Raw genomic sequence first — 25,689 nt, 5'->3', positions numbered from 1 at the left:
CTAGTGACTGACAGAAATAGTCTTCTACATTTTCATAGCTCACATCCCCCCAGCATGAAAAAATCTATACCAAAATCCCAATTCAGGAGAGTCCAAAGTATTATGAGTGATCCTGAGTCCCTGGAAATTAGGCTAGGTCAGTGGTCAAACTCAAATACACAGTGGGCCAAAATTAAAAAATTGGACAAAGTTGTGGGCCAACCTAGATAATTATTGAAGCGCAAATGCGGCGTTCCTGGCACTGTCAAAGCAATGTGCAGTGTTCCTAGTACTGATAGTGGCGTGCGTCTCCCAGCGCTGTGTACTATGATAAATGACAGGATAAATTGCTATGACATGATTAAACCCCAACCCATGTAATAGCCAACCCCCCCCCCCAATATTACCCCATGTAGTAGCCAACCCAACCAATATTTCCCCCATGTACTAGCCAACCCAACCAAAATTGCCCCACATATTAGCCAGCCCTTCCAATAGTGCCTAAAAGTAGCCAGCCCCCCAAGTGTTCCATATAGTAGCCTGCCCTCCCCTGTAGTCTCATATAGTAGTCAGCCCTCCTCAATAGTCTCAAATAGTAGCCAGTCCTCCCACATAGTCTCATATAGTAGCCAGCCCTCCCCAGTAGTCTTCTATAGTAGCCTGCCCTCCCCAGTAGTCTTATATAGTAGCCAGCCCTCCCCAGTAGTCTTATATAGTAGCCAGCCCTCCCCAGTAGTCTTATATAGTAGCCAGCCCTGCCCAACAATCTCATATAGTAGCCAGCCCTCCCCAATAGTCTCAACTAGTAGCCAGCCCTCTCCCATAGTCTCCTATAGCTGCCAGCCCTCCCCAATAGTCTTATATAGTAGCCAGTCCTCCCACTATAGTCTAATATAGTAGCCAGCCCTCCCCCATAACTTCTTATATAGTAGTCAGCCCTCCCCGGTAGTCTCATATAGTAGCCAGCCCTCCCAAAAAGTCTCTTATATACCGTAGTAGCCAGCCCTCCCCATAGTCTCTTATATAGTAGCCAGCCCTCCCCAATAGTCTTATATGGTAGCCAGCCCTCCCCAGTAGTCTCATATAGTAGCCAGCCCTCCCCAATAGTATCATATAGTAGCCAGCCCTCACCCATAGTCTCATATACAGTAGTAGCCAGCCCTCCTCCATAGTCTCATATAGTAGCCAGCCCTCCTCAGTCTCAAACAGTAGCCAGCCCTCCCCCATAGCCTCTTACACAGCAGCCATCCCTCCCCAGTAGTCTCATATAGTAGCCAGCCCTCCCCAATAGTCTCATATAGTAGCCAGTCCTCCCTCATAGGCTCTTATATGGTAGCAATGGTGGGCCAGATGTAATTCAAACTCTGAATTGCCTGGCGGGCCAAAAATAGTGGCACCACGGGCCAGAGTTTGACATGATTGGGCTAGATGAAATGGAGGAAAAGTTCTGTGAGCATGGTTATCCTAAGTCGACGGTCCCCTTGTGTAATTTGCCCCTGGGTACCACTGTATATGTGAGTTACCACATGTGGAATACTTCCTGACAAACTGGTGTATCTAAGGCTGTCATGTTGGATACAGTTGTGCAAGGCCAGAGCATCTAATCTCATTATAACCAATAGTGTGCTGCTGAGCCTGTGTAAATAAGCCCTTCCTCTGTTATAGTGTGCTACTGTAAATGTGTATCTAATCCAATTATAATTCTGATAGGCGTAGATGCACCTAAGGGTATGTTCATACACATTGGATTTTCAGTGCAGTAATGCAATGAAAAACAGCTGGATACACAGTCAAGTGGGCAACAAAGTCAAAGATTTTCATGGGTTTAGATACACTAGCTCACTAACATGTTTCTGAACTGTCATAGGATTACATAGACGGGTTTAGCAGCACAGAACCAAGTATCTTGGCATTAGATGCGATTGGTTGGATAGGTTGGATACAATGGCCCAGTAGTTTCAAACATTGTAGGTTTAGATACCCCCTTTTAACCAGACATTATTACCAATGACAGGTTTAGATACATTACAGCCCAGAATCCTGACCCTGCTGCTACTTATAAGAGGCTGAGACTGCGCTGCACACAAGCTTGGGCTGGAATCTGGGGGCGTGGTTTATGTGTAAACTGCCAGCCACAAGATGGCCGCTCCAGCGAGCTGTTTCCATGGTAATTTCCTAACCTTATAACAGAATTCACAGCCCTAATGCTTCCAGGGGTGAGTTGTTTTATTGTTTGGTTATATTTACTTATTTGGTTATCAGAAACCTCAAGTTGGCGGCAGATAAAGGATCGGTAAGTTGGAAACATTAATCACCAATTTATTTATTGTTTTATATGTTTATATAGCTTTTGAGAAGTAAGGGCACAAGAGCATTATACATATATATAAATATATATATATATATTTTTTTTTTATAGGATTTGATAAGAACGACCGCACAGAAGATCTGCAGAAACATAAGGAGGATTAGTAACATCTGGAAATGCCGCCATCTTAAATTAAACTTATTATTTGATCAATAAACAAAAACAATCAGATCTTGGCATGTTTCTTGTTTGTGTAGATGATAGTAACCATGACTGATCAGCTTTACTAAGAGATGGGCTGATATGGTTCCCTACATCACTGTATAAAGCTGCTATGCAGCTTTATACGGACGAAAATATAGTTTTACCGGCGTGTGCAGGTATTCATCTGGGTGGCTCCCAGCCCGTGTGTAGTCACCGATCTCTGCCCGTTACTGGTCTCACTGCCTGTCAATTATCACTCCACACGGGCGGAGAGCCACCCAGATGACTACCTGCCCTGCCATGCGCCGGAGGATTAAAACTTTATTTTAAACTCCTATATAAAGCTGCTGCTTCAACCACTGCTCATATTTGCCGTAAGCTGCACAAGAGCTTTATATAGGGATGGAGGGAACCATATTAGCCCAATTGGGCTGATTGGTTCCCTTTAATGGACATCTTTTTTATTTTTAGTTCTATCCTTCATCTATATCAGGGATGTCAAACTCAGGCCCTCCAGCTGCAAAACTGTTGCAAAACTACAATTCCCATCATGCCTGGACAGCCAAAGCTTTAGCTTTGGCTTCCAGGCATGATGGGTATTGTCGTTTTGCAACAGCTAGAGGGCCTGAGTTTGACACCTGTTATTTAGATAGTATGGACTTTGTTAGGCAGTTGATAAAGGCAATACGCCGAAAGGCGTCCTGTAACGATTTTGTTTTCATCCTTGAAGATGCAATAAATACTGCAAATTCAGTTGATTTGTAAGTGCCGAGAAATTCATTTCATCCATAAACTTATGACTGACCATCTGCTTTTTTGCACTATATACTACTAGGAGTTAGTTACAGTTTGATCAAAGTGCATTAGCCTTAGCTTCAAGGTTCCCTATTCCAGTGGGCCCCTAACTTAAAAATGGCACAGGCCCCACACGGCACGGCCACACGGCGACCACCACTGCACCACTCCACTACCTCCTGATGTTAGTAATGTATATTTCTAAGAAGCAGATGGTCAGTCATAGGTTTATGGATGTGCTGCCTTGTCTTTTTTTTCTCCCCATAGAATAATAAAGGTGCTATTATCACCTTACCACGCTCCCCCAGGGTAATCCTGTGGCGGGATTGGTTCTCCCACTAAATGTTCCTCCTGCCACTTCGGAGATAGATTCGACAGTTACAGCTCACTAAGCTAAACACTGACCGTGGCGCTGTCCCACTGCAGCCAGTGATTGGCTGAGCCGTGTTTCACAAGTCCATCCCTGAAGCACCGTTGGGAGTATTCACCAGGGGACCCACAGATGCCACAGGATTACCCCAGGGGAGCTCCATGGGTTTGAGCTGGTCAACAAAATACGCTTTAGAACAGCATAGCCTAACAGAGAACTGACAATGTAGCGCAAATTTTTGCTTTACATGGGTATTCAGTCCATTACAGGTGTACCTCGGCACTACCTTTGCAGGGCTTCAGAGCTGAAAATAATTGGAGTTCGAGTCCCGTCCCCGAGATCTGATGCTACAGGTGGTGCACTCCCATACAAGGAAAGTGTATTCAAAGCGATCCAACTTCAAAGAAGATAGTGGAGGCACTCACCAGACTGTAGCAAATAGTGAATAAACTTTATTCCTTTACATGGCAACACGCAGATAGCGGATGAGTATCAGGCTAAAAATCGATAAAAGACTGCTCCATTACTACTGCATCTTATTCATCAAGTACTATTAATATACCATAAAATAATTCATTATTTATTTTACAAATGACTTTGGCAACCTACTTCTTATAATAATCTCATTCACACTTCATCTCAAGAATTGTATCACACTGCAGACGTGCAAATCTCAGACGTTCTAAATAAGGAACCATACAATCATACACTCTCCTAGAGTCAATGTTTCTAGAAAATACGGCTATTAATAGAAAAGGGAAGAGAGAAGATAGAGGACCACAATTGACTCATTGTACAGGGTTGTACAAAGCCGAACCCTAAAAGCCAGGGAGAACTGATGTGTGACCATTCACGATCATCTTTAGAACATATACAGTAGATATAAAACATCTACACACCCTTTTAGGATGCCAAGTTTTTCTTAAGTAAAAAAAAAAAAAAAAAACACACCAAGACAAACCATTCTAAACTTCAAATCATGGCACAAAATCTTCAGGCTTCTGTTAAAAAGCTAACAATGCAGATAAATTCCCTTTCGGCATGACAATGAGCCAAAGCATACCTCCACATTAACAAAAGAATGGCTCTGCCAGATGAGGATCAAGGTCCAGAGTCCAGACAGGAATCCAATTGAAAATCTGTGGGTTGACCTGCAGTGGGCGCTATACACAGGAGATACCCTCACAATCTGACACATATGAAGCTCTTTTGTGAGAAAAAGTGGGCAAAGAATGGAAAGTCTAGATGTACCATGCCGAAAAACTAAGTACTATGTACGGAGCGGCATGGAGTTCAAAGGCAAAGAGGCTGATAAGCCGACTACCGAGATAAAACATCATTAATACTGTAAATTAACTCATCTCTACCGACCACCACTCTACTGTAAAAGCAGTGGTGTAGCTGGTGGATGATATATACATATACAGTAGTGCCTTGGATTACGAGCATAATTCGTTCCGGGACCATGCTTGTAATGCAAATCCACTCTTAAACCAAAGCAAATTTTCCCATAGGAAATGATTGAAATGCAGACAATTGGTTCCACAACCCAAAAGTAATGATTTAATATTCTGAATAACATGTAAAACAAATAAACAATGAAAAACAGCTGAATATGTGATATTATAAGTTACTGTACAGTATAGCAATCAGCATGTGGAGTATAATGTATAGTAACTGCATAAACCTGAAAAACAGCAGCAGTTTGTAAATACAGGATGAAACTGCAGGTCCCCATAATGCAGTAGCGTAGTACAACAGGCTAGAATAGAGAAGCAGGGCTGCTGTCAGAGGTCTGTGTGGTCACATGACAGCAATGGGGAAGGGGTGTGTGTTCAGCATGGACCAATCAGGACTAACAGAGACTGCAGGGAGCATGAAGGAATGAACAGGGCAGATGTGGGCACATACATGCAGCACTCTCTGTCCGGTGAGAGAGGGGTAACAGCTATGGAGAGATTACCCCCACAGTCCTGTCCCCTGATGCAAGCCCCAGCCTGAAGTGGATCTGCTATGATTTGAAAGGTGAGGGAGACTTCCTGGGTCAGAGTACAGTGCTGTAGACCCCGCTATGCAGACCATGCCCCTCCCCCACTCGCCCTCCCACCCAGTACAGGGAGCTCTTAAACCAAAGCAATGCTCTTAAACCAAGTCACAATTTTGAAAAAATGTGAGCTCTTAAACCAAAACGCTCTTAAACCAAGTTACTCTTAAACGAAGGTACCACTGTATACACTCACCGGCCACTTTATTAGGTACACCATGCTAGTAACGGGTTGGACCCCCTTTTGCCTTCAGAACTGCCTCAATTCTTCGTGGCATAGATACAACAAGGTGCTGGAAGCATTCCTCAGAGATTTTGGTCCATATTGACATGATGGCATCACACAGTTGCCGCAGATTTGTCGGCTGCACATCCATGATGCGAATCTCCCGTTCCACCACATCCCAAAGATGCTCTATTGGATTGAGATCTGGTGACTGTGGAGGCCATTTGAGTACAGTGAACTCATTGTCATGTTCAAGAAACCAGTCTGATTCTAGCTTTATGACATGGCGCATTATCCTGCTGAAAGTAGCCATCAGATGTTGGGTACATTGTGGTCATAAAGGGATGGACATGGTCAGCAACAATACTCAGATAGGCTGTGGCGTTGCAACGATGCTCAATTGGTACCAAGGGGCCCAAAGAGTGCCAAGAAAATATTCCCCACACCATGACACCACCACCACCAGCCTGAACCGTTGATACAAGGCAGGATGGATCCATGCTTTCATGTTGTTGACGCCAAATTCTGACCCTACCATCCGAATGTCGCAGCAGAAATCGAGACTCATCAGACCAGGCAACGTTTTTCCAATCTTCTACTGTCCAATTTGGATGAGCTTGTGCAAATCGTAGCCTCAGTTTCCTGTTCTTAGCTGAAAGGAGTGGCACCCGGTGTGGTCTTCTGCTGCTGTAGCCCATCTGCCTCAAAGTTGGACGTGCTATGCGTTCAGAGATGCTCTTCTGCCTACCTTGGTTGTAACGGTTGGCTATTTGAGTCACTGTTGCCTTTCTATCAGCTCGAACCAGTCTGCCCATTCTCCTCTGACCTCTGGCATCAACAAGGCATTTCCGCCCACAGAACTGCCGCTCACTGGATGTTTTTTCTTTTTCGGACCATTCTCTGTAAACCCTAGAGATGGTTGTGCGTGAAAATCCCAGTAGATCAGCAGTTTCTGAAATACTCAGACCAGCCCTTCTGGCACCAACAACCATGCCACGTTCAAAGGCACTCAAATCACCTTACTTCCCCATACTGATGCTCGGTTTGAACTGCAGGAGATTGTCTTGACCATGTCTACATGCCTAAATGCACTGAGTTGCCGCCATGTGATTGGCTGATTAGAAATTAAGTGGTAACGTGCAGTTGGACAGGTGTACCTAATAAAGTGGCCGTTGAGTGTATATATATATATATATATATATATATATATATATATATATATATATATCTCAATTTGACAATTTGACCACTGCTTTTAGAGCAGAGTGGTGTTTACGAACCTAGACAACGTGCTGTCGACAACGGAAGAGAAAGGTTGAGATGGAACAGTGTGTGCAGATTTACGCAACCACATTATTTCAGTGCTTTATTTTATTTGTTTTCCACCCTAAAAGATTTGAGTTTGTTTTTCCCAATTGAATAGTGCAGATTATAGGTGAAAAACCGGGTCTACTATTGTTTCCGAAGCCCTTCTACGCTTTGTTACCGCCTTGTACCAATACAGTAAATGTCGAATGGAAAGATAATGGAGCTTATAACAAACCATAAACCTGTTATTCTATGAACTGCTGGCGGCCTACTGAAAGTGTGATGTGTGTGCAGGGCAAGTGGTACAAACTCCATACTAAAAACTGCCAAAACCTGTCCAACCACATCTGTCAATCGTTGGCAAGCAATTAAGTCTCGAATGAGCGGATTACAGACATTTCTTCTTGTATCCCTGACAGATAATATCGCTTATTTACTGCTGGTACCTTCAGGAGAACCTTTTCTAAAATGCACCAATTTTTCAAAGAACAGACAGTAACGGAAGTCGTGTCCCCCAAGGTGATGGAGCATTTTAGAAAGACGTATCAAAGAGATTCTGAGCTACTGAGTTCTGCGGGTCTGGAAGGAGTTCAAAACCCAAAAAGGAGAAACAGAAGAAATGGGCCTCACGTGTGAGACCTGATCTGTCTGTATAGCCCCTAGCATTTTCCAACCTGCTCCAGTAAAATTAAAGCGTCCCTGTCAGCAAAATAATATTTTTCTACATTTTAGGATCCGTCAGTATATTTTCCACTAGGTGAAAGTTAGTTTCTTGAATTACCATTGTGAATCTCGGAAATTTTAAGAAACATTTATCAGAGGATTCGGCATATCGAGTCCTTGTAGAAAACATAATTTGAAGGGAATCAGTCACTGTGAAAATGCAGACACATCTGCAGGCATCATGTTATAGAGCAGGAGGAGCTGAGGAGATTGACAAAAGTTTCAGGATAACTTGTCATTTATTCAAGGAAATCTCTTCTTACTTTGGGCTATGTAGTCATGTGGGCGGTTCTAGTATTGTAGCACTTCTCTATAGGTTATATAAGGATGTATAGGTTTTATAAGGATGCAGTCTTTAAAGTGTTACTATCATTTGTAAAAACTCCTGACATGTCAGAGGTTTGTATGGGGGGATCCGGGTGCAGAGACCCCCAGCAATTGCCAGAATGAAGGGGCAGAAGCGCTCAGCAGCATGTGCTTTGCACCTTCAGCTCCACTATAACTGCAGTCTACTGAATTATAATAGAAATCAGACCCAAATACAGCCTGTCCAGGGCCACAATACTACCACACCTACAATCCTCTTCCAAACAATAATGCTTTATTAATTTGCTTCATAAAATCATTACATAACAAGGAGCTAAAACACTTGCAGCACATGCCCACAGGAGTAACCAACACATAAGTCTGAGCACTTCTGCCCCTTTGTTCTAACAATCAGCGGGGGTCTCAGCGCTCAGACCCCAACTGATACAAACCTTTGACATGTCGAAGTTTTTTTGTACAAATCAAAGTTAAGACCCTATTTCATGGAAAGATTATCGGCCAATATTGTCTGTTACTCGGCCAGTGGATGATCGTTGCAGTCACTTGTCTTTCAACCTTGTTGAAAAACACGACTGTGAGAGAAGCGATCTGCTGCCGCCGCTCCGCGGGTTAGGGGCGGCGGCAGAAGACCGCCACTAACCTCTATGGGACAATCTAGGGATCACCCGGGCAGCCAGCACCCCCCCCCCCCTCACCCGTTCGCTGCCGCCGCGTGTGATAGCGATGACAGCAATCGGGGAACAAGGAGCAAACAAGCGGTAACAGCGCTCAATTGCTCCTCACAGTCGTCATGTGGAGTAGGGCCTTTACAATTTAATTTGACAACAGTTTTGTGCAGTCTCCTTATAATTTTGAACAGCAAGGGGAGGGAGCTTGTGTACAAAACTGTGTGTGTCTGTTAAAAAAAAAAGTTTTTAAATCAGCTGGGGTCAAAAATGTACACTGATTTGTAAATTACTTTTATAAAAAAAAAAAAAAGGCTTCCAGCTGCTGTATGTCCTACAGGAAGTGGTGTAATCTTTCCAGTCTGACATAGTGCACTCTGCTGTCACCTCTGTCAGTGTCAGTAACTGTCCAGAACAGTAGAGGTTTTTTTTTTTTTTTTGTGATTTGCTGCGGCTCTGACATGGACAAAGGTGGCAGCAGAGAGCACTGTGTCAGACTAGAAAGAGACACTATTATCAGCAGCTGATAAGTACTAGAAGACAAGCTTTATAAACAGAAGTCAGTTACCAAATCTTTATAACTTTCTGCAACAAAATAATTTGAAAACTTTTTTCTTTAAAGTGCCTCTTTAACCTCCTAAGGACGCACGACGTACCGGTACAATATATGTCCGGAAGAGGTGTTCAGAGCGGGGCCGCGATCCCGGGTGCCGTGTGTGGCCCGGAACCGCAGCTATTAGCGGCCATGGTCTGATCGCCGTGACCGCTAATTAAGTAATCGGAGGCAGCTGTCAAAGTTGACAGCTGCATCCGATTACCGGACGCAGCACTTCCCTGGTGTCTTCCCAGGGGGGCTTCTAGTATAAGTGTAAAAAAAAAAAAAAAAAGTGTTGTTAATAAAAAGCCCCCTACCCTAATAAAAGTTTGAATCACCCCCCTTTCCCCATGTTAAAAATAAAAATAAATAAATAAACATGTTTGTTATCGCCATGAGCGTAATCGCCCCAACTACTAATTAATCACATTCCCGATCTCTCACGGTAAATAGCGCAAGCGCCAAAAAATCCCAAAGTGCAAAATTGCGCATTTTTGGTCGCATCAAATCCAGAAAAAATTTAATAAAAAGTGATCAAAAAGTCGTATATGCGCAATCAAGGTACCGATCGAAAGAACACATCATGGCGCAAGAGATGACACCTCACACAGCCCCATAGACCAAAGGATAAAAGCACTATAAGCTTGGTAATAGAGCGATTTTAAGGAACATATATTTGTTAACAATGGTTTGAATTTTTTATAGGCCATCAGATAATATAAAAGTTATACATGTTACATATCGTTGTAATCGTAACGACTTGAGGAACATGCATAACAAGTCAGTTTTACCCCAGGGCGAATGGCGTAATAACAAATACCCCCTAAATAAAAGAAATGCGTTTTTTTGTTCAATTTCACCACACATTGAATTTTTTTCTGGTTTCCAGTGTACTTTATGCAAAAATTCAGCCTGTCATTGCAAAGTACAATTAGTGACGCAAAAAATAAGGGCTCATGTGGGTTTCTAGGTGGAAAAATGCAAGTGCTATGGCCTTTTAAACACAACAAGGAAAAACCGAAAACGCAAAAACGAAAATTGGCCCCCTACTTAAGGGGTTAAGTTTCATAGCAGTTGCCTGCAGTTTGAGATTTAAATGTTGAAAGTTATTCAAGTTCCAACTGAAAAATCTTCCAGAACAGACACACAAGCCCATTTTTCCCCCTCTTTTCTAAAAGCTCCCCCCTCCCCCCCCCCCCCGTACCCACCACACTTGCCTTATATTCTGTTATCATATAGGGCAGCTTCCTTACCTTAGTGAACACTATGTAGCTATGGGAACTGGAGGTTTAAGGTTTCCAAAGTTTCTTCGCATCAACTAATATCTCAAACAGTTTTTTTTTCTTTTTCATATTTTACAGTATTTTATTATTTCATCTTTTCCTTCTTAGGGTGGTATAAATTGTACAAATGCCTGCAGAAACCACTCCACCTGCTTAATGCACGGAAGGCATCAAATGTACCAATTTGCATTTATATCTAGTTTTATACAGTAATGTGATTGAGTAGTTCAGCTCGGAGGCCTGATTGTTATTTTCCACACAACAATGGGATATTGCTGCATTCCTAGTCACATTATGAAGGGGGCGGAAATACTCGACAAGAATAAGACCCGCAGAAAATCACACGGATTTACATTTTCACACTTTCAGGCTCAGAAATCCTTCCTGAGGAATAGCTGGTAACATTACTGTGATAAGTTCTATTTACCGGCAGGTCCATGGATACATTACAAATACATTACTGAACAGAGAGCCATGGATCTTGAGCAATATGTAAACTTCCAATAGCTGAAAGGGACATAAGCCTGTGGCTATTATAAAAGATTTGCTAATAACATCCATACATATGTATGTCAGATTTCAGGAGACAACGGATACAGTCAAGTTCCATTGCAACTTCAACTGAAAAAACTTCATAAGAAAAGAAGAACTGTATAGACTAAAATACATTGCAAACTCTAAACAGAGCTCTCCTAATTTTAACAAAGTAACCATTACCATTTGGCATCTAGCACTTAACCTGCTGATAGCCCCCTATAGCTCCAGGGATGCTGAGGAAGAAGGTATGTATCTTACCTTCCTCCTCAGCGCTGGTCCCACCCTGTTCGTCGGGGTAAATTCCACTCCAGAGCACCGTTAGGAGCACTACTGCGTCATCCGGCCCACCCCCTCCATTCATTATCATTAGAAGGGGCGGGCCAAATGACACGGCAGTGCTCCTAACGGTGCTCTGTAGCTAATAGCGCCAAGGAGGAAGGTAAGACACATACTAAAGGGGTGCTAAAAGAGGGGTATTAGCAACTTAGATCCATCTAACCTTCTGATAGTTCCCCTTTAAGGTTCAAAAATATATATTTTTTTGCTTTTGCTTTATAGTTGGCAGTCTTCTAAAAAGGTCTTTTTTTTTTAATTATGCTATAAATCATATCATATTATATATATATATATATATATATATATATATATATATATATATATAGACACACACACACACACAAGGTGGTCCAAAAGTAGGTGGACAGTATGTGTAATAGGGTTATGAAGGGGGAGATTTATCAAAGATGGTGTAAAGTGAAACTGGCTCAGTTGCCCCTAGCAACCAATCAGATTCCACCTTTCATTTTCCAAAGAGTCTGTGAGGAATATAAGCTGGAATCTGATTGGTTGCTAGGGGCAACTGAGACAGTTTCACTTCACACCATGTTTGATCAATTTCCACCTTCAAAACCCTATTACACATACTGTCCACCTAGTTTTGGACCACCTGGATATATTATCCAGAAATGGGGCGACACTCCAAAGGTCCTTGAGAAAAGAGTACACTGTGTTGCCAGAAACATCACATGGATTGTGTATTTACAAGACTGCGAGTTTTGTGATTTATGTATATTGATATATCTACATTAAAGCAATTTTTTAATATCGATATTGTCACTTTAAATAACAACATAGATTTATAGTGCAGGTTGTAAAGATTATGGCGACATCAAAAATGTCTATAATATATATTGATTTGTAACCAATTATTAATGTTGCATATGGAAATATTGCGCATGGTTTTTTTCGCCGTTTTTTTTTTTTAGTTAATTGTAATTAACCTTTAATCTCAAAATAGAGGTAATTACAGTATGTCACATAATAATCTACTCGCTCAGCTAATTAAGCTTTAATGACAAAAAAATCTATAATCTCATTACTCTAAATATCTCATACTCTGCCAAGATATAGGGGATATTACAGGAGTGTGCGTGTGTGAATTGCTAATAATAGCTTCGTGTATACGGTTTCATGGTCCAAGAATGGAAACTCTAGGAAACAACTACATTTAAAGGGACTGTCTCACCATTAAATGTAATATCAATTGCACAGATTATAGCACTTTAAAGGCTGTTAAAACCCTGTAAAAAGTCGAGTAGTGTTCAGCTAGTGCAGTTCAGTCTCTCCACTTAACACTTGTTATGACATCTATTACCCAATGGCCTCACCTGGTGTATAAAGTGTACAACAATGTGCATGACCACTTTAATGAGCTAAGAACTGGAGGACGCACATGCTCAGTCACTCTCATCAAATCCAGGGCTCTATCTATAAATATTTATAAATATAAACATGCTCAGTCTTTAAAAAGACTGTGTCAGTAGGTTTATGGTGCCCTATCTCTGGGTAGCATAGACTAGTGACAGAGAAGGTGAACAGAAAAGAGCTTGCTCTGTCCTCTCCAGGCATTGACCGGGTATTGCAGTGCTTTCAGGTTCAGCGCTGAACAGAATGATGTATCACTTACATTGTTCTGTGCAGCTGATGCGAAGATATCCTCCAGAATAACATGGACAATAAGCAATCCTCTCCATTATGTCCATGAGCCCAGTAGTCCTTAATGTTCAAATGAAGAAGAAAACTCAGCCCACCAGCTGCTGACTGGCAGTTATCTATCCATGCTGTGTATAGGCAGTCAGCTGTCAATCAGCAGCTGGAGGGCGGGGGGAGGGGTGTGGCAAGAATCCTATTCTCCTGCATATTAGGAGAACGGCTGAACAAAATAATGTAAGTAATACACTGATCTGTTACTTTCAGTAGTTTATGCTGCCCTCATTTAAGGTAGAATAAACCTAGTGACAGATTCCCTTTAAATGTTTTATTTCATTATATTTAAAAAAAAAAAAAGTCACACAGCACTTCTCCTCTTCTCATATCCATTGTATTCTCTCTGTCACTTCATTCAAATAAGTGGAGTACTCATAAATTTCTTTTAATGTTTATAGTCTATGGTTCAATCAATACTCTGTTCATGGAATAACGAAGGGAGAGCCGGATTCATGCAGACAGGCTAAAGCTCAGATAGCACAAGCTTATTAGCATACGTATCACATTAGGTTGTGGCCTCCTAAAGAAGAAGTCATGGGATGTTAATGGGATGCAATTTACCCACTTGCTAACCACCGAATGACTATAAATGTCCGGCTGGTTCACAAGGGACTTTGCAAGGATGTTCCCGAATGTCCTTGCAAAGTCTGAAGCTGCATGGAAATTGTGTAGCTGCATGAGAGGAGAAGTGTATGTCACAGACATCCGGACTCCGCAGAGAGAAGACAGAGATGGTTTACTACCATCCTTTACGTCAAGATCTCTATATACAAAGTGCTTAATGAGCATTGTATAGACAGCTCAGCAGGAGCCACAGAGCTTGCATGCTGGCAATTACATTAATTAAAGTCAAAACAAAATAAACAATAACAATAATAATGCCTATATATACACACACTAATATATATATATATATATATATATCACAAAAGTAATAAGCATTTTGCTTGTGGGTAAATATAAAAATGACATTAAAGGGAAAAAAAGACAGAAATTCTTAAAATAGCCGAACAAGAAAAACTTTATCGAGCCTCTTTTACATTTACATGTACTGAAAAACTCTCTCCGAGAAGGGGGGGGGGGATAAATGCCCTGACCTTGAAGTGATCTGGTATAGGTCAACAGTTTTATTTTAAAGGGAATCTGCCACTAATTTCATGCTGCCCAAACAACGGGCAGCACAATACATTGACAGGGTCTCTTAATCACAACGATATATAAATCATGGTCATTAATCTTTCTATTTAAAGGGAACCCATCACCAAGACAATGCTATCTAACCTGTCATCATCATGTTATAGAGCAGGAAGAACTGAGCTGATTAATACATTTCTTTGTGGGAAAAGATTCAGTATAACTTGTAAAATGTTGATCCCTGCCCATTCTGTGTTTAGGAGTCCTGTGGGAGGTGTCACTTATGGGGCTGGACTCTTTAGCATGGAAACATCAGAGGTTTCAATCAATGAATGATTATACTGAATCTTTTCCCATAAAGATATATATTAATCTGCTCAGCTCCTTCTGCTCCACAACAAGATGCCCATAGCTTTGGTAGCATTCTCATGGTGACGGGTTCCCTTTAAGTAAAGAGACAGATCAGTCAATCGGGATTGGCAGACCGGCCGATGACTGAGAGCCCCAACTATAATTTCTGTGATTCATTAAAATAGTGGTAGGTTCCCTTTAAACATAGAAATGGATAAAAGGAACATAATGGCCTAAATACTTAATCTGTTTACTAACTAAAACTGAGCCATATAGGATTTCATGGTCATTTGCTTTAAGTATCTCAGGTTATGCGATCTTCAGGACATAATGCATTCTAAATGCGGCTGATGCCATGGGATAATTTATTCTACATATCAACTTAAATTGTCTTCTTGGTCTCAGGAAGGTACTGTGGTAAGGATTACTGTGAGATGCTATGGCTTCCTACAAATAAATCTCATTCCACCTCAGAAGACGGAGCTTAACCATTGAGACTGCCAAGTTATTGGACAGTGCCCAGTATTATATAGAGACGTCCAAACTTTCATCATTGATATCAAAGTAGAAAAGCCAACATAGCTGTACTGGAAAAATAAACTGCAGAAAGTTTACCGATGAAGCCAAGTTGGGAGAATTCTAGAATCATCCACTCCTCGGAGGGTTGCTGAAGGGCAAAGTTCTTCATTGTGCTGAGATAGTTAGGTTTGGCCACAATATCATCCTCCAGCTGCCGGGATGGAAAGAAAAAGTGCACTGATCAGCAACAATACAATAATAATATGACATGCACCAGCCATTATACGTCAGTGCCATCCATTTATTACAGTAATACAGTTATGATTTCATCCATATAGGCTGTGCTAAAAGCTTTGTACAAAATCATCAAAAACAGATTTAAAAAAAAAAAAAAGGAAAAACAGTAGTATAAAAGTAAAAAGAAGTAGGCTAGCCATACATATTAGATAACCTTTAACCCCCTCAAACCACTTGTACCTTCGGATAGCTGTTTTTAGTCAAAGATCTGTCCTGCGGCCTGTTCGGCAGGTGATGCAGTTATTGTCCTATAAAAATACTTTTAAACTTGAAGCCCCGTGCCAAATGGGAGTATCTGTGCCCTAACTTTACACCACCCCTCTGTCCCTCCTCCCCCCCCTCTTCATCATTAGGAATGCTCCAGGCATATTGCCTCCTATTCCCCACCTGTGGCAGCCTGGCACATGGATTGGATCGTTAAGGACCTGTGCAATGTTCAGCATGGAGAAAACATTTCAGTGGCATTCCTAATGCTGAAGAGGGTGGGGAGGAGGGACGGAGGGGTGGTGCAAAGTTAGGACACAGATACTCCCATTTGGCACGGGCTTAAAATTTAAAAGTATTTTTTTAGGACAATAACTGCATCACCTGCCGAACAGACCCCAGGACAGATCTTGGATTAAAGCAGCTATCCGAAGGTACAAGCAGTTTGGGGGGGTCAGATTGTGGGTACAGAGTCGCTTTAAATAACTGAAAGATATTTCAATCAACAGTTCTCTCTCCGACCCCAATACTTGGGGGCTTGGCTGAGGTTGCTTCTGTTCTCAATGTGGAGAGGGTAGAGGCTGTTTCTAGACTCCTCTGGTGTTGAGCTTTAGAACGAAAAAATATAAAAAAACAACTACCCAATGCACCCATGCACATAAGGTGGTTGTATACTTTTGCTGAGATTGGCAGGTTTACATTAATTGCTATGGTCGGCCTAAGAGTCCTTTTACGTGGGCCGATTACTAGCAAGCAGGAACCCTCAGTACTGATAATCAGCCCATGTAAAAGGACCAGCATTCAGTCGACAGAAGAGAAATCTCTTATTCGTCGCCTGATCCCATCTTTATGCAGACAATCATCAGTAGTCATCCTCACATCTTTCCATGTAAATGGGAATGTACGGGCCCCTCTCATTTAACTAACAGGCCGTGCTATTGATTAAGCCTTGTAAAGGCTTTAAAAACAAATCTCCCTGGTCGGCAATTGCCCCCGATGATAGTTGGGCTGTGTAAAATATTAATGACAGGCAAAGACAGATATGATAAGAGTCTTTCAAGTCATAATAAAAAGTTCTTTGGGCTAGAATGGTTTTCTTTACAGGAATCAGTCATCAGGGCACAGTTCCTTTAAGCTAAATTAGAAGGTCCGATTCTCCCAACAGTCTCATAAAATGCTCATGGCATATTAGACAGCATAACCTTAAGGTCCTAATGAGGTTCCCCTTATTTTTACAGCAAGTATATTATCAGTGTTGGAACCAAGTTAATATGTATTGCATAAAATTGTATACACTTGACCTACATGGTTAATGTCTGATCAATGGGACCCAGCTAACACTAGTACAGGGATCTACAGCCCCTTAATCCTTCTCACTGCCCAACCACAGTGAGTAGGAGTTTCACTCGAGCAGGGGTTATACCTGCACTCACCCTTCGGCACGTTCATGGGGCACAACTGCTGTACTTGGCTGACTTTATCAGTCCACATACAATAAAAAGAGCAGTGGAAGGCATGTCTACAATTCTATTCAAGCTCCTCCCCACTGTGGTGATAGCCCCTCCTCACTGTGGTCATAGCTTCCCCCTCCTTACTGTGGTCACAGCCCCTCCTCACCGTGGTCACAGCCCCTCCTTACCCTGGTCACACTGCCTCCTCACTGTGGTCATGGCCCCTCCTCACTGTGGTCACAGCCCCTCCTAATTGTGGTCATAGCCCAATCCCACTGTGATCACAGCCCCTCCTCATCCTAGTCGCGCCGGCCCCTCCTCACTGTGGTCACAGCCCCTCCCAATTGTGGTCATAGCCCAATCCCACTGTGGTCACAGCCCCTCCTCACCCTGGTCGCGCCGGCCCCTCCTCACTGTGGTCACAGCCCCTCCCAATTGTGGTCATAGCCCAATCCCACTGTGGTCACAGCCCCTCCTCACCCTGGTCGCGCCGGCCCCTCCTCACTGTGGTCACAGCCCAATCCCACTGTGGTCACAGCCCCTCCTCACCCTGGTCACTGCCCCTCCTCACCGTGGTCATGGCCCCTCCTCACTGTAGTCATAGCCATAGGCGAAACGGAGGTCTTAGGACTAGAGATGAGCACAACTTAAAGAGGTTATACAGTGCTACAAAAACATGGCCACTTTCTTTTAGAGACAACACGACTCTTGTCTCCAGTTCAGGGTGGTTTGCAATTAAGCTCCATTCACTTCAATGGAACTGAGCAGCAAAACCCCGCCCAAGCTGGAGACAAGAGTGGGGCTGTCTCTGGAAGAAAGTGGCTATGTTTTTGTCTGATGGTTCAACATTTGATGAATACTAGCAGCTGAAGAAGTTAAATGCAATTCTAGGGGGTCTGGGAAAACATGGATACTGTCTATGGCCATAGGCTGTATCCATTTTTTCCCACACTCCCTAGGGTTGCATCTAAATTCTTCAGCCACCGGTATTCAAATGCCCAACGATCAGACTTCAGCATGCTCGAGTTGCGCTCGTCTCTGCTTAGGAGCTGAGATTGGAGGGAGGCCTACTGGTGGTGAGAATCCAAAAAATATTATCTGGTGGATATGTGATAAATGTTTTTCATTAGCTATCCCCTCTAATATAACATACATCTTTCATTTACAGCCGCAGGGGTATAAACATTCCCAAAGCAAATGTAGTAGACAAATTTATGCTAAACAGGTTTTTGTTGCTTCTGATTTTGCCTAAGATTTTATTTCTCCCTACTTGACTGGCGAAGCAGAAGAGCGTGCACACATACCTGCACATAGTACGTGCCCTTTGACTGAGCATACATCATTAAGAAACAATAATCCAGATTTTGTTTCGTCCTCCACCTGCAAAACAAACAGTGATTTACATTAATGTCGGAGGGGAAGTTCGCTAGGATGAGCGGTGTAAGATAATTACTCTGATGGATATTTCCGCGCTGCTGACTATTACGGCTTCTATATTTAGTGTCTGGATGAGCGTCTAACCATTATGTTATTTGCTTCTAATTAATCAGAGCGCGGCGCAGGTTGGGGACGACTCCTGCAGAGCTGGCAGGACCCACAAGTCAGTGGTTTGTGAGCAATAAAAAGAACACCACAAAGAAACTAGAGAAATGACTGAGGCTCTATGGTAGGAATGGCAGGCTGGAAAACATGATTAGGAAACGCATCTTATTACAGACGCCATGAGGTCGACTGCCAAGCACTTAATGAAAGGTAGAAAGCGATAGAAAACACGATATCAGAAAAGTGGGTTTCAGGAGTTGCGTTTTTAGTTACACAAAAGTATGTGACTGCAGAGAGGATAAAAGGTGGAAAAGATAAAGTCCCATCAGCAAACAACGATAACAGGGATTGTCTGGCTTTAAAAGAACATGGCGTCGTCTTCCAAAACATGGGTTATATGTTAATCTTATATTTATATGACCACTGTATTACTGTATGCTGTATACATGCACACATGTATAGCGTTATGGTCATGTCACAAGTTACTGATGGCACTGGACTTCACTCCTGAGACCCGCTACAAACCAGGGGGATTGCATAGCAGCAAACTCCACTCTCTGGCTTTCAGAACTTTTGACTCGCTCTTTCCATAGACTGCAACGAAGTCGGGTCTGATTGACAGCCGAGAAGAGATTGTATCTTGGGATCACAGGGGGTTTCAAGAATAAGGCCCAGTGCAATCAGTAAATCTCTGACATTTTGGAACAAAGCCTTACTATAATCCACGATCTATAGACCAACGTATTGCAATTTTTGCAAGCACGCAGTCATGTGTACGTGACGTGGTATAAATATTAGAGAATCATTTAACAATATTCAGTAAGGTATGAAAAAAAAGAGAAGAAACCCGTCACAGAGGAAAATACAAAGGCAGTGAAATATGGCGATGTTACAGTATTGGAAGTCTGTCCGCGCTGTTCTATTGGAGGCCTGTTCTATCTGTCCTCTGCTCTTGGGATTGGTGGGGGTCCTGTTTCTTACTATTAGTTTAACTGCCAATAGTTTACTTGCATAATCAGAATTCTATGCACTGACATTCATGTGGGCTTGTTGTTATACACAGCTGCTAATACGATTAAGCAGTGCTTCAGGGTAAAGCATGAGGGGCAGGGGCTTACCTCCCACTGTAGCAGCCATAGCAGCCGCTATGGGGTCCACCACATCAGGGGGCCCACCCCTGCAATATGCTGAGCCTCCTTAGCTGCCATCATACCACCAAGGGATATGCCTACTAAGGGCAACTATGTACGGGGGGGCGGGGGAGGTAGGATAATAAAGTACATGTCTATTTTGGGGGACACTATGTATGGGGGGATATGAGATGAAAAGCCTACCATGGGGGACACTAGGGGAGAAGTCTACAATGGGGAACACCAGGGGATACCAGAGCAAAGGGCTAACAAACAGGAGGATTACCTACAGGGGTAAGGAGGGGGGCCCAATCCAAAGTTTGCTATGGGGCCCAGCCCTTTCTAGTTACGCCCCTCATGAGGGGCCTCTGAAGAGACCATCTTATTCAACCAATAAGGACCATATAACTGAAGCAGAATAACGGCTAAGGTATTCCATATAAAAATGTATTTCAATAATAATATGCTGTTTTAGTGAGGTACTCTCTCCATTTCCCCAGCTTCTCTCTCTCTCCCCCGAGACATCATCTTCCAACGTATATTTTATGGTGACATTTAGGGAGAATTAGGTGTGCTTACAGCATGCTGCCTTGTGATCAATGATGCTACAGAAGGAGCAGACAGGGAATGATACAGCAGGTGCTGCAATCCTGTTAATGATGCAATAGTCTGCAGTGTTCTGCAACAGCCCTGAGAGAAAAACAGTCAGGAGGACTGTGGGAGGGGAGTAGGTGGGGTGGTAGAACTGTGATGGATAGCTCTAGGAAAGCAATGCATTTTGGGAATTGTACAGGAAAGTACAGTACTAAGACCCCAAAGCAAACATTTTATACTTCTGCAGCATGTTTATTGGTTTTGTACCTGAAGTCGGAGCACCCCTTAAATGACAAAACAGTGTATATCCACAAGTTAGAGGCAGGGACTTGTGTACTGTATCAAGCAACAACGTGACTATCACAGAGCCCAAAACTAAAAGCATAACATATACAAAGAGAGCATGTAGAATAACAGGCAGCAGATCTCAAGTGACAAGCCAAATGTCCATTAGTAACCTCTGTTAGCGGCAATGAGCCGGGACATTACATTCCTTGCTGATGAGCTGAACACTGGAATGAAGAACAAAGTCATCTGTAATCTTCATGTAACACAAAAAGTGTTTTTGTGACTTGTGAATCGCTTCAGAGCTCAGGAGCCAAATTTAGAGGTCAGCGTTACCTAATATGCCTCACGTTACAAAATGGGAGCCAAAATTATCATTATCTTTCATTCCATTACGCCTGCTGTGCCAGCGGGATAGATTAACGTGACGTTCAATCACGGGAATAATCAGTAAGGGGGAAAAAAAAAGAGATTTTTTTTGTTTTTGTTTACCTCACACGTTCTCTGGGGTCTCCAAAGGATTCTCGTAGCCGTGAGAAATCTGGGTAAAAATGGGGTGACGGAGATATGACTTCTAGAAGGCCTGACTGGATTTCATTTGGGAATCTAAAATACAAGAAGGAGAAATCAAATATTTTTCCCATATGTTTTCTTAAAGGGGCATCCCAGAGATATATTTTTTTTAGAACTGTGACCAGGCAGGATCTAAAGATAAAAATAACATACTCACCTTCCCTGCTCCCCCCACTGCTCCTTTGCAGCACTCCCAGGATTATGGTCGGCACAAACAATTGCCCATCAACCAGTCATTGGCTAGGTGGTGCCTTGCCTTACCACTGATTGGTTGAGTTACAATTGGACATGCTGGCTGCAAATCCAGAATTGAAAGCTCTGCGAGAAGGACAGCGGGAAAAGGAAGGAACGTATATGTTGTTTTTCTATGTAGCCTTAGCACAGTTCTAAAAAAAACCTGGGACAGCCCCTTTAAATAATCTGTAATCTTAAAAAGTAACTCTCATTTTATAAACTGATGGAATGACACCAGAATATGACATCACTTTGTGATCATGGGGGTCCTACTTGTGGAATCCCCCCACAATCCTGAGAGAGGCTTGGCAGTGCTGGTGTTCATTCTTAGTGGGGCAGCCAATTTATTCTCAGGATCTGTGAGAGTCCAAGAGGTCAGACATTCTCACCATCCAGTGATGGTCCCTTCATTCTCACCATCCAGTGATGGTCCCTTCATTCTCACCATCCAGTGATAGTCCCTTCATTCTCACCATCCAGTGATGGTCCCTTTATTCACACCACCAGTGACGGTCCCTTCATTCTCACCACCAGTGATGGTCCCTTTATTCACACCACCAGTGACGGTCCCTTCATTCTCACCACCAGTGACGGTCCCTTCATTCTCACCACCAGTGATGGTCCCTTTATTCACACCACCAGTGACGGTCCCTTCATTCTCACCACCAGTGACGGTCCCTTCATTCTCACCCCCAGTGACGGTCCCTTCATTTTCACCAACAGTAATTAATGGTCCCTTCCTTCTCACCAACAGTGACGGTCCCTTCATTTTCACCACCAGTGATGGTCCCTTCATTCTCACCACCAGTGACGGTCCCTTCATTCTCACCAACAGTGATGGTCCCTTCATTCTCACCAACAGTGATGGTCCCTTCATTTTCACCAACAGTGATAGTCCCTTCATTCTCACCACCAGTGATGGTCCCTTTATTCACACCACCAGTGATGGTCCCTTCATTCTCACCAACAGTGATGGTCCCTTCATTCTCACCAACAGTGATCGTCCCTTCATTCTCCCAAACAGTGATGGTCCCTTCATTCTAACCACCAGTGATGGTCCCTTCATTCTCACCACCAGTGACGGTCCCTTCATTCTCACCACCAGTGACGGTCCCTTCACTCTCACCACCAGTGACGGTCCCTTCATTCTCACCACCAGTGATGGTCCCTTCATTCTCACCACCAGTGACGGTCCCTTCATTCTCACCACCAGTGATGGTCCCTTCATTCTCACCACCAGTGATGGTCCCTTCATTCTCACCACCAGTGATGGTCCCTTCATTCTCACCAACAGTGATGGTCCCAGAGGTTGGATCAGATAAAAACAAACATGGAATACCCCTTTAAGTCCACTCTAATTTAATGTTGATTCAGTAAAGGCATGACTTTACATCTAGTGCATTAATATTCAGTGATTTAGTTTTGGTGAATGCAAAAGGAAAAAAAAAAAAAAAGAATGATGCATTTGGGTCAATCCCGAACAATGAAGTTAAACAGCTTTAAAGTAGCAGGTGACGGTCCCTTCATTCTCACCCCCAGTGATGGTCCCTTCATTTTCACCAACAGTAATTAATGGTCCCTTCATTCTCACCACCAGTGATGTTTCCTTCATTCTCACCACCAGTGACGGTCCCTTCATTCTCACCACCAGTGACAGTCCCTTCATTCTCACCAACAGTGATGGTCCCTTCATTCTCACCACCAGTGACGGTCCCTTCCTTCTCACCAACAGTGATGGTCCCTTCATTCTCACCACCAGTGACGGTCCCTTCATTCTCACCACCAGTGACGGTCACTTCATTCTCACCACCAGTGATGGTCCCTTCATTTTCACCACCAGTGATGGTCCCTTCATTCTCACCACCAGTGACGGTCCCTTCATTCTCCCCACCAGTGACGGTCCCTTCATTCTCACCAACAGTGATGGTCCCTTCATTCTCACCACCAGTGATGGTCCCTTCATTCTCACCACCAGTGATGGTCCCTTCATTCTCACCACCAGTGACGGTCCCTTCATTCTCCCCACCAGTGACGGTCCCTTCATTCTCACCAACAGTGATGGTCCCAGAGGTTGGATCAGATAAAAACAAACATGGAATACCCCTTTAAGTCCACTCTGATTTAATGTTGAATCAGTAGAGGCATGACTTTACATCTAGTGCATTAATATTCAGTGATTTAGTTTTGGTGAATGCAAAAGGAAAAAAAAAAAAAGAATGATGCATTCGGGTCAATCCCGAACAATGAAGTTAAACAGCTTTAAAGTAGCAGCGTGTGAGCTGAAAGCCGGCGCTCTTATGGGTGATTGCTGGAGCTACCTATGGGGTCAGTGTAAAGCGCCCGCTGACTGATGTCTTGTCCATCAAAACAGAAATAAAGGAGAAATCAATGCACTGGGAACAAAGCACATTCTTAGATAACTTCTGGTAATTTCAGCAGCCGGCACTACACAATGAACCCATTACAAGAAGCCCATTATCCTCTGATAACCATCCATTATGTGGCGTGTTGGCAGGAACTGCCCGTCACATCACATGCTGTAGTTTCAGCTCTCTAAAAGGGGCCTTAGGCAGAAGGGAAGTCCTTTTCTCACTTATGTTTGAGTTTCAAGAGGGCTTTCAGGCTTTTTATTTTACAGATGAGGGATTTCACTTGATTGGAAAGTGCCAAATGCAATGCCCTACGCAGATCCGATGTGGCAGCTCCGGCACGCTGTACCCTGCTACAGAGAAATTCTACCAAGTCCTCCATCCATTTATTTCGCAGAAATTTATATTTACTAAAACTGAATATTTCCAGCATAAAAGTGTACAGGCCAAGACTACAAACGTGACCTTGTGATGCAGGATTTATAATAGGAGGCCTAGCCAAGGGTTAAGGATCAATACTTTCATACCTGCTTTGGAAATATGAAACAATAAAGACTTCTGCTGTCTTGCCTGGTGCTTCGGAACGGCCGCCCACTAGAATTCTTTTCAATATCCATAGCTTAAAGTGCGTACGGAGCTGCCATGATGATTCATGGCGGTAATAATTGATTCATTTAAAGGGTTATTAGGCCTCCAAATGCGATATCGATAGGTGGGAGGTGAGATGAAATGAAGAATGGGCCGCATCATGACCGCAAGGTTTTTCCACATACTGAGCAGGTATATAGGGTGAGCTCAAATGTGTTATGGATTAAAGATCGTAGAGCAATGTCATTGGGGGTTGGGGTGGATGCAAAGACACATACAAGGCTTTACTGTTCATGGTCATCAACCATATTTCAGTTCATGTACAATAGTTGTTATATGCATCTATTCAAAAGTCCGACCCCAACATACTGTACACTACTCCAGTAATACCTGCAATGTAGGTTCACCCCTAGACTACATAGCCTTCTAGGGAGCTTTCTACTTTCCCTTCCATTCACTAGTAACACCACTTCAAAGCCTTAAAGGGATTTTCCCAATTGTACAAACCCCAGATGTATGCCCTTAGGACATTTAAACATTTTAGAGGGTGTCATGTTTAAGACACTCCATTAGTAAGAATGAAGAGCCACTACAAAGAACAACTGCTATGGAGGACTTCATTATTGGTGAAGGGGGGATTCATATGTCAAAAGTACCTTCAAGGAGAACATTTTTATTAAAGTATTGTATTGCCCCCCAAAAGTTATACAAATTACTAATATACACTTATTACGTGAAATGCTTATAAAGTGCTTTTTCCCTGCACTTACTACTGCATCAAGGCTTCAATTCCTGGATAAAATGGTGATGTCACTTCCTGGATAACATGGTGATGTCACGACCCGACTCCCAGAGCTGTGGGGGCTGTGGCTGCTGGAGAGGATGATGGCAGGGGGATGCTCAGTGTCCCTCCAGTGCCCTGTGTCCCTCAGTGTCCCCCTGCCATCATCCTCTCCAGCAGCCACAGCCCGCACAGCTCTGGGAGTCGGGTCGTGACATCACCATTTT

At 43.1% G+C, this 25,689-nt stretch overlaps 1 protein-coding gene across 2 annotated transcripts in view; it reads right to left on the bottom strand.

Annotated features, from left to right (window-relative positions):
* Nucleotides 1-25,689, bottom strand: part of MGAT4B (alpha-1,3-mannosyl-glycoprotein 4-beta-N-acetylglucosaminyltransferase B) — a 283,704-nt gene that overhangs the window by 64,329 nt on the left and 193,686 nt on the right. For both annotated transcript variants that reach the window (XM_069969165.1, XM_069969166.1), the window contains exons 6-8: nt 21,410-21,523; nt 18,671-18,746; nt 15,511-15,625 (exon numbers count right to left, since the gene is read on the bottom strand). In XM_069969165.1, coding sequence (XP_069825266.1) covers nt 15,511-15,625; nt 18,671-18,746; nt 21,410-21,523 — 305 coding nt within the window. The remainder of the gene's footprint in view (nt 1-15,510; nt 15,626-18,670; nt 18,747-21,409; nt 21,524-25,689) is intronic.

Source organism: Dendropsophus ebraccatus, chromosome 1 (assembly GCF_027789765.1).
Source record: "Dendropsophus ebraccatus isolate aDenEbr1 chromosome 1, aDenEbr1.pat, whole genome shotgun sequence".
In the NCBI taxonomy this organism is placed as follows: domain Eukaryota; kingdom Metazoa; phylum Chordata; class Amphibia; order Anura; family Hylidae; genus Dendropsophus; species Dendropsophus ebraccatus.
This window is presented reverse-complemented; position numbering and strand designations above follow the sequence as displayed.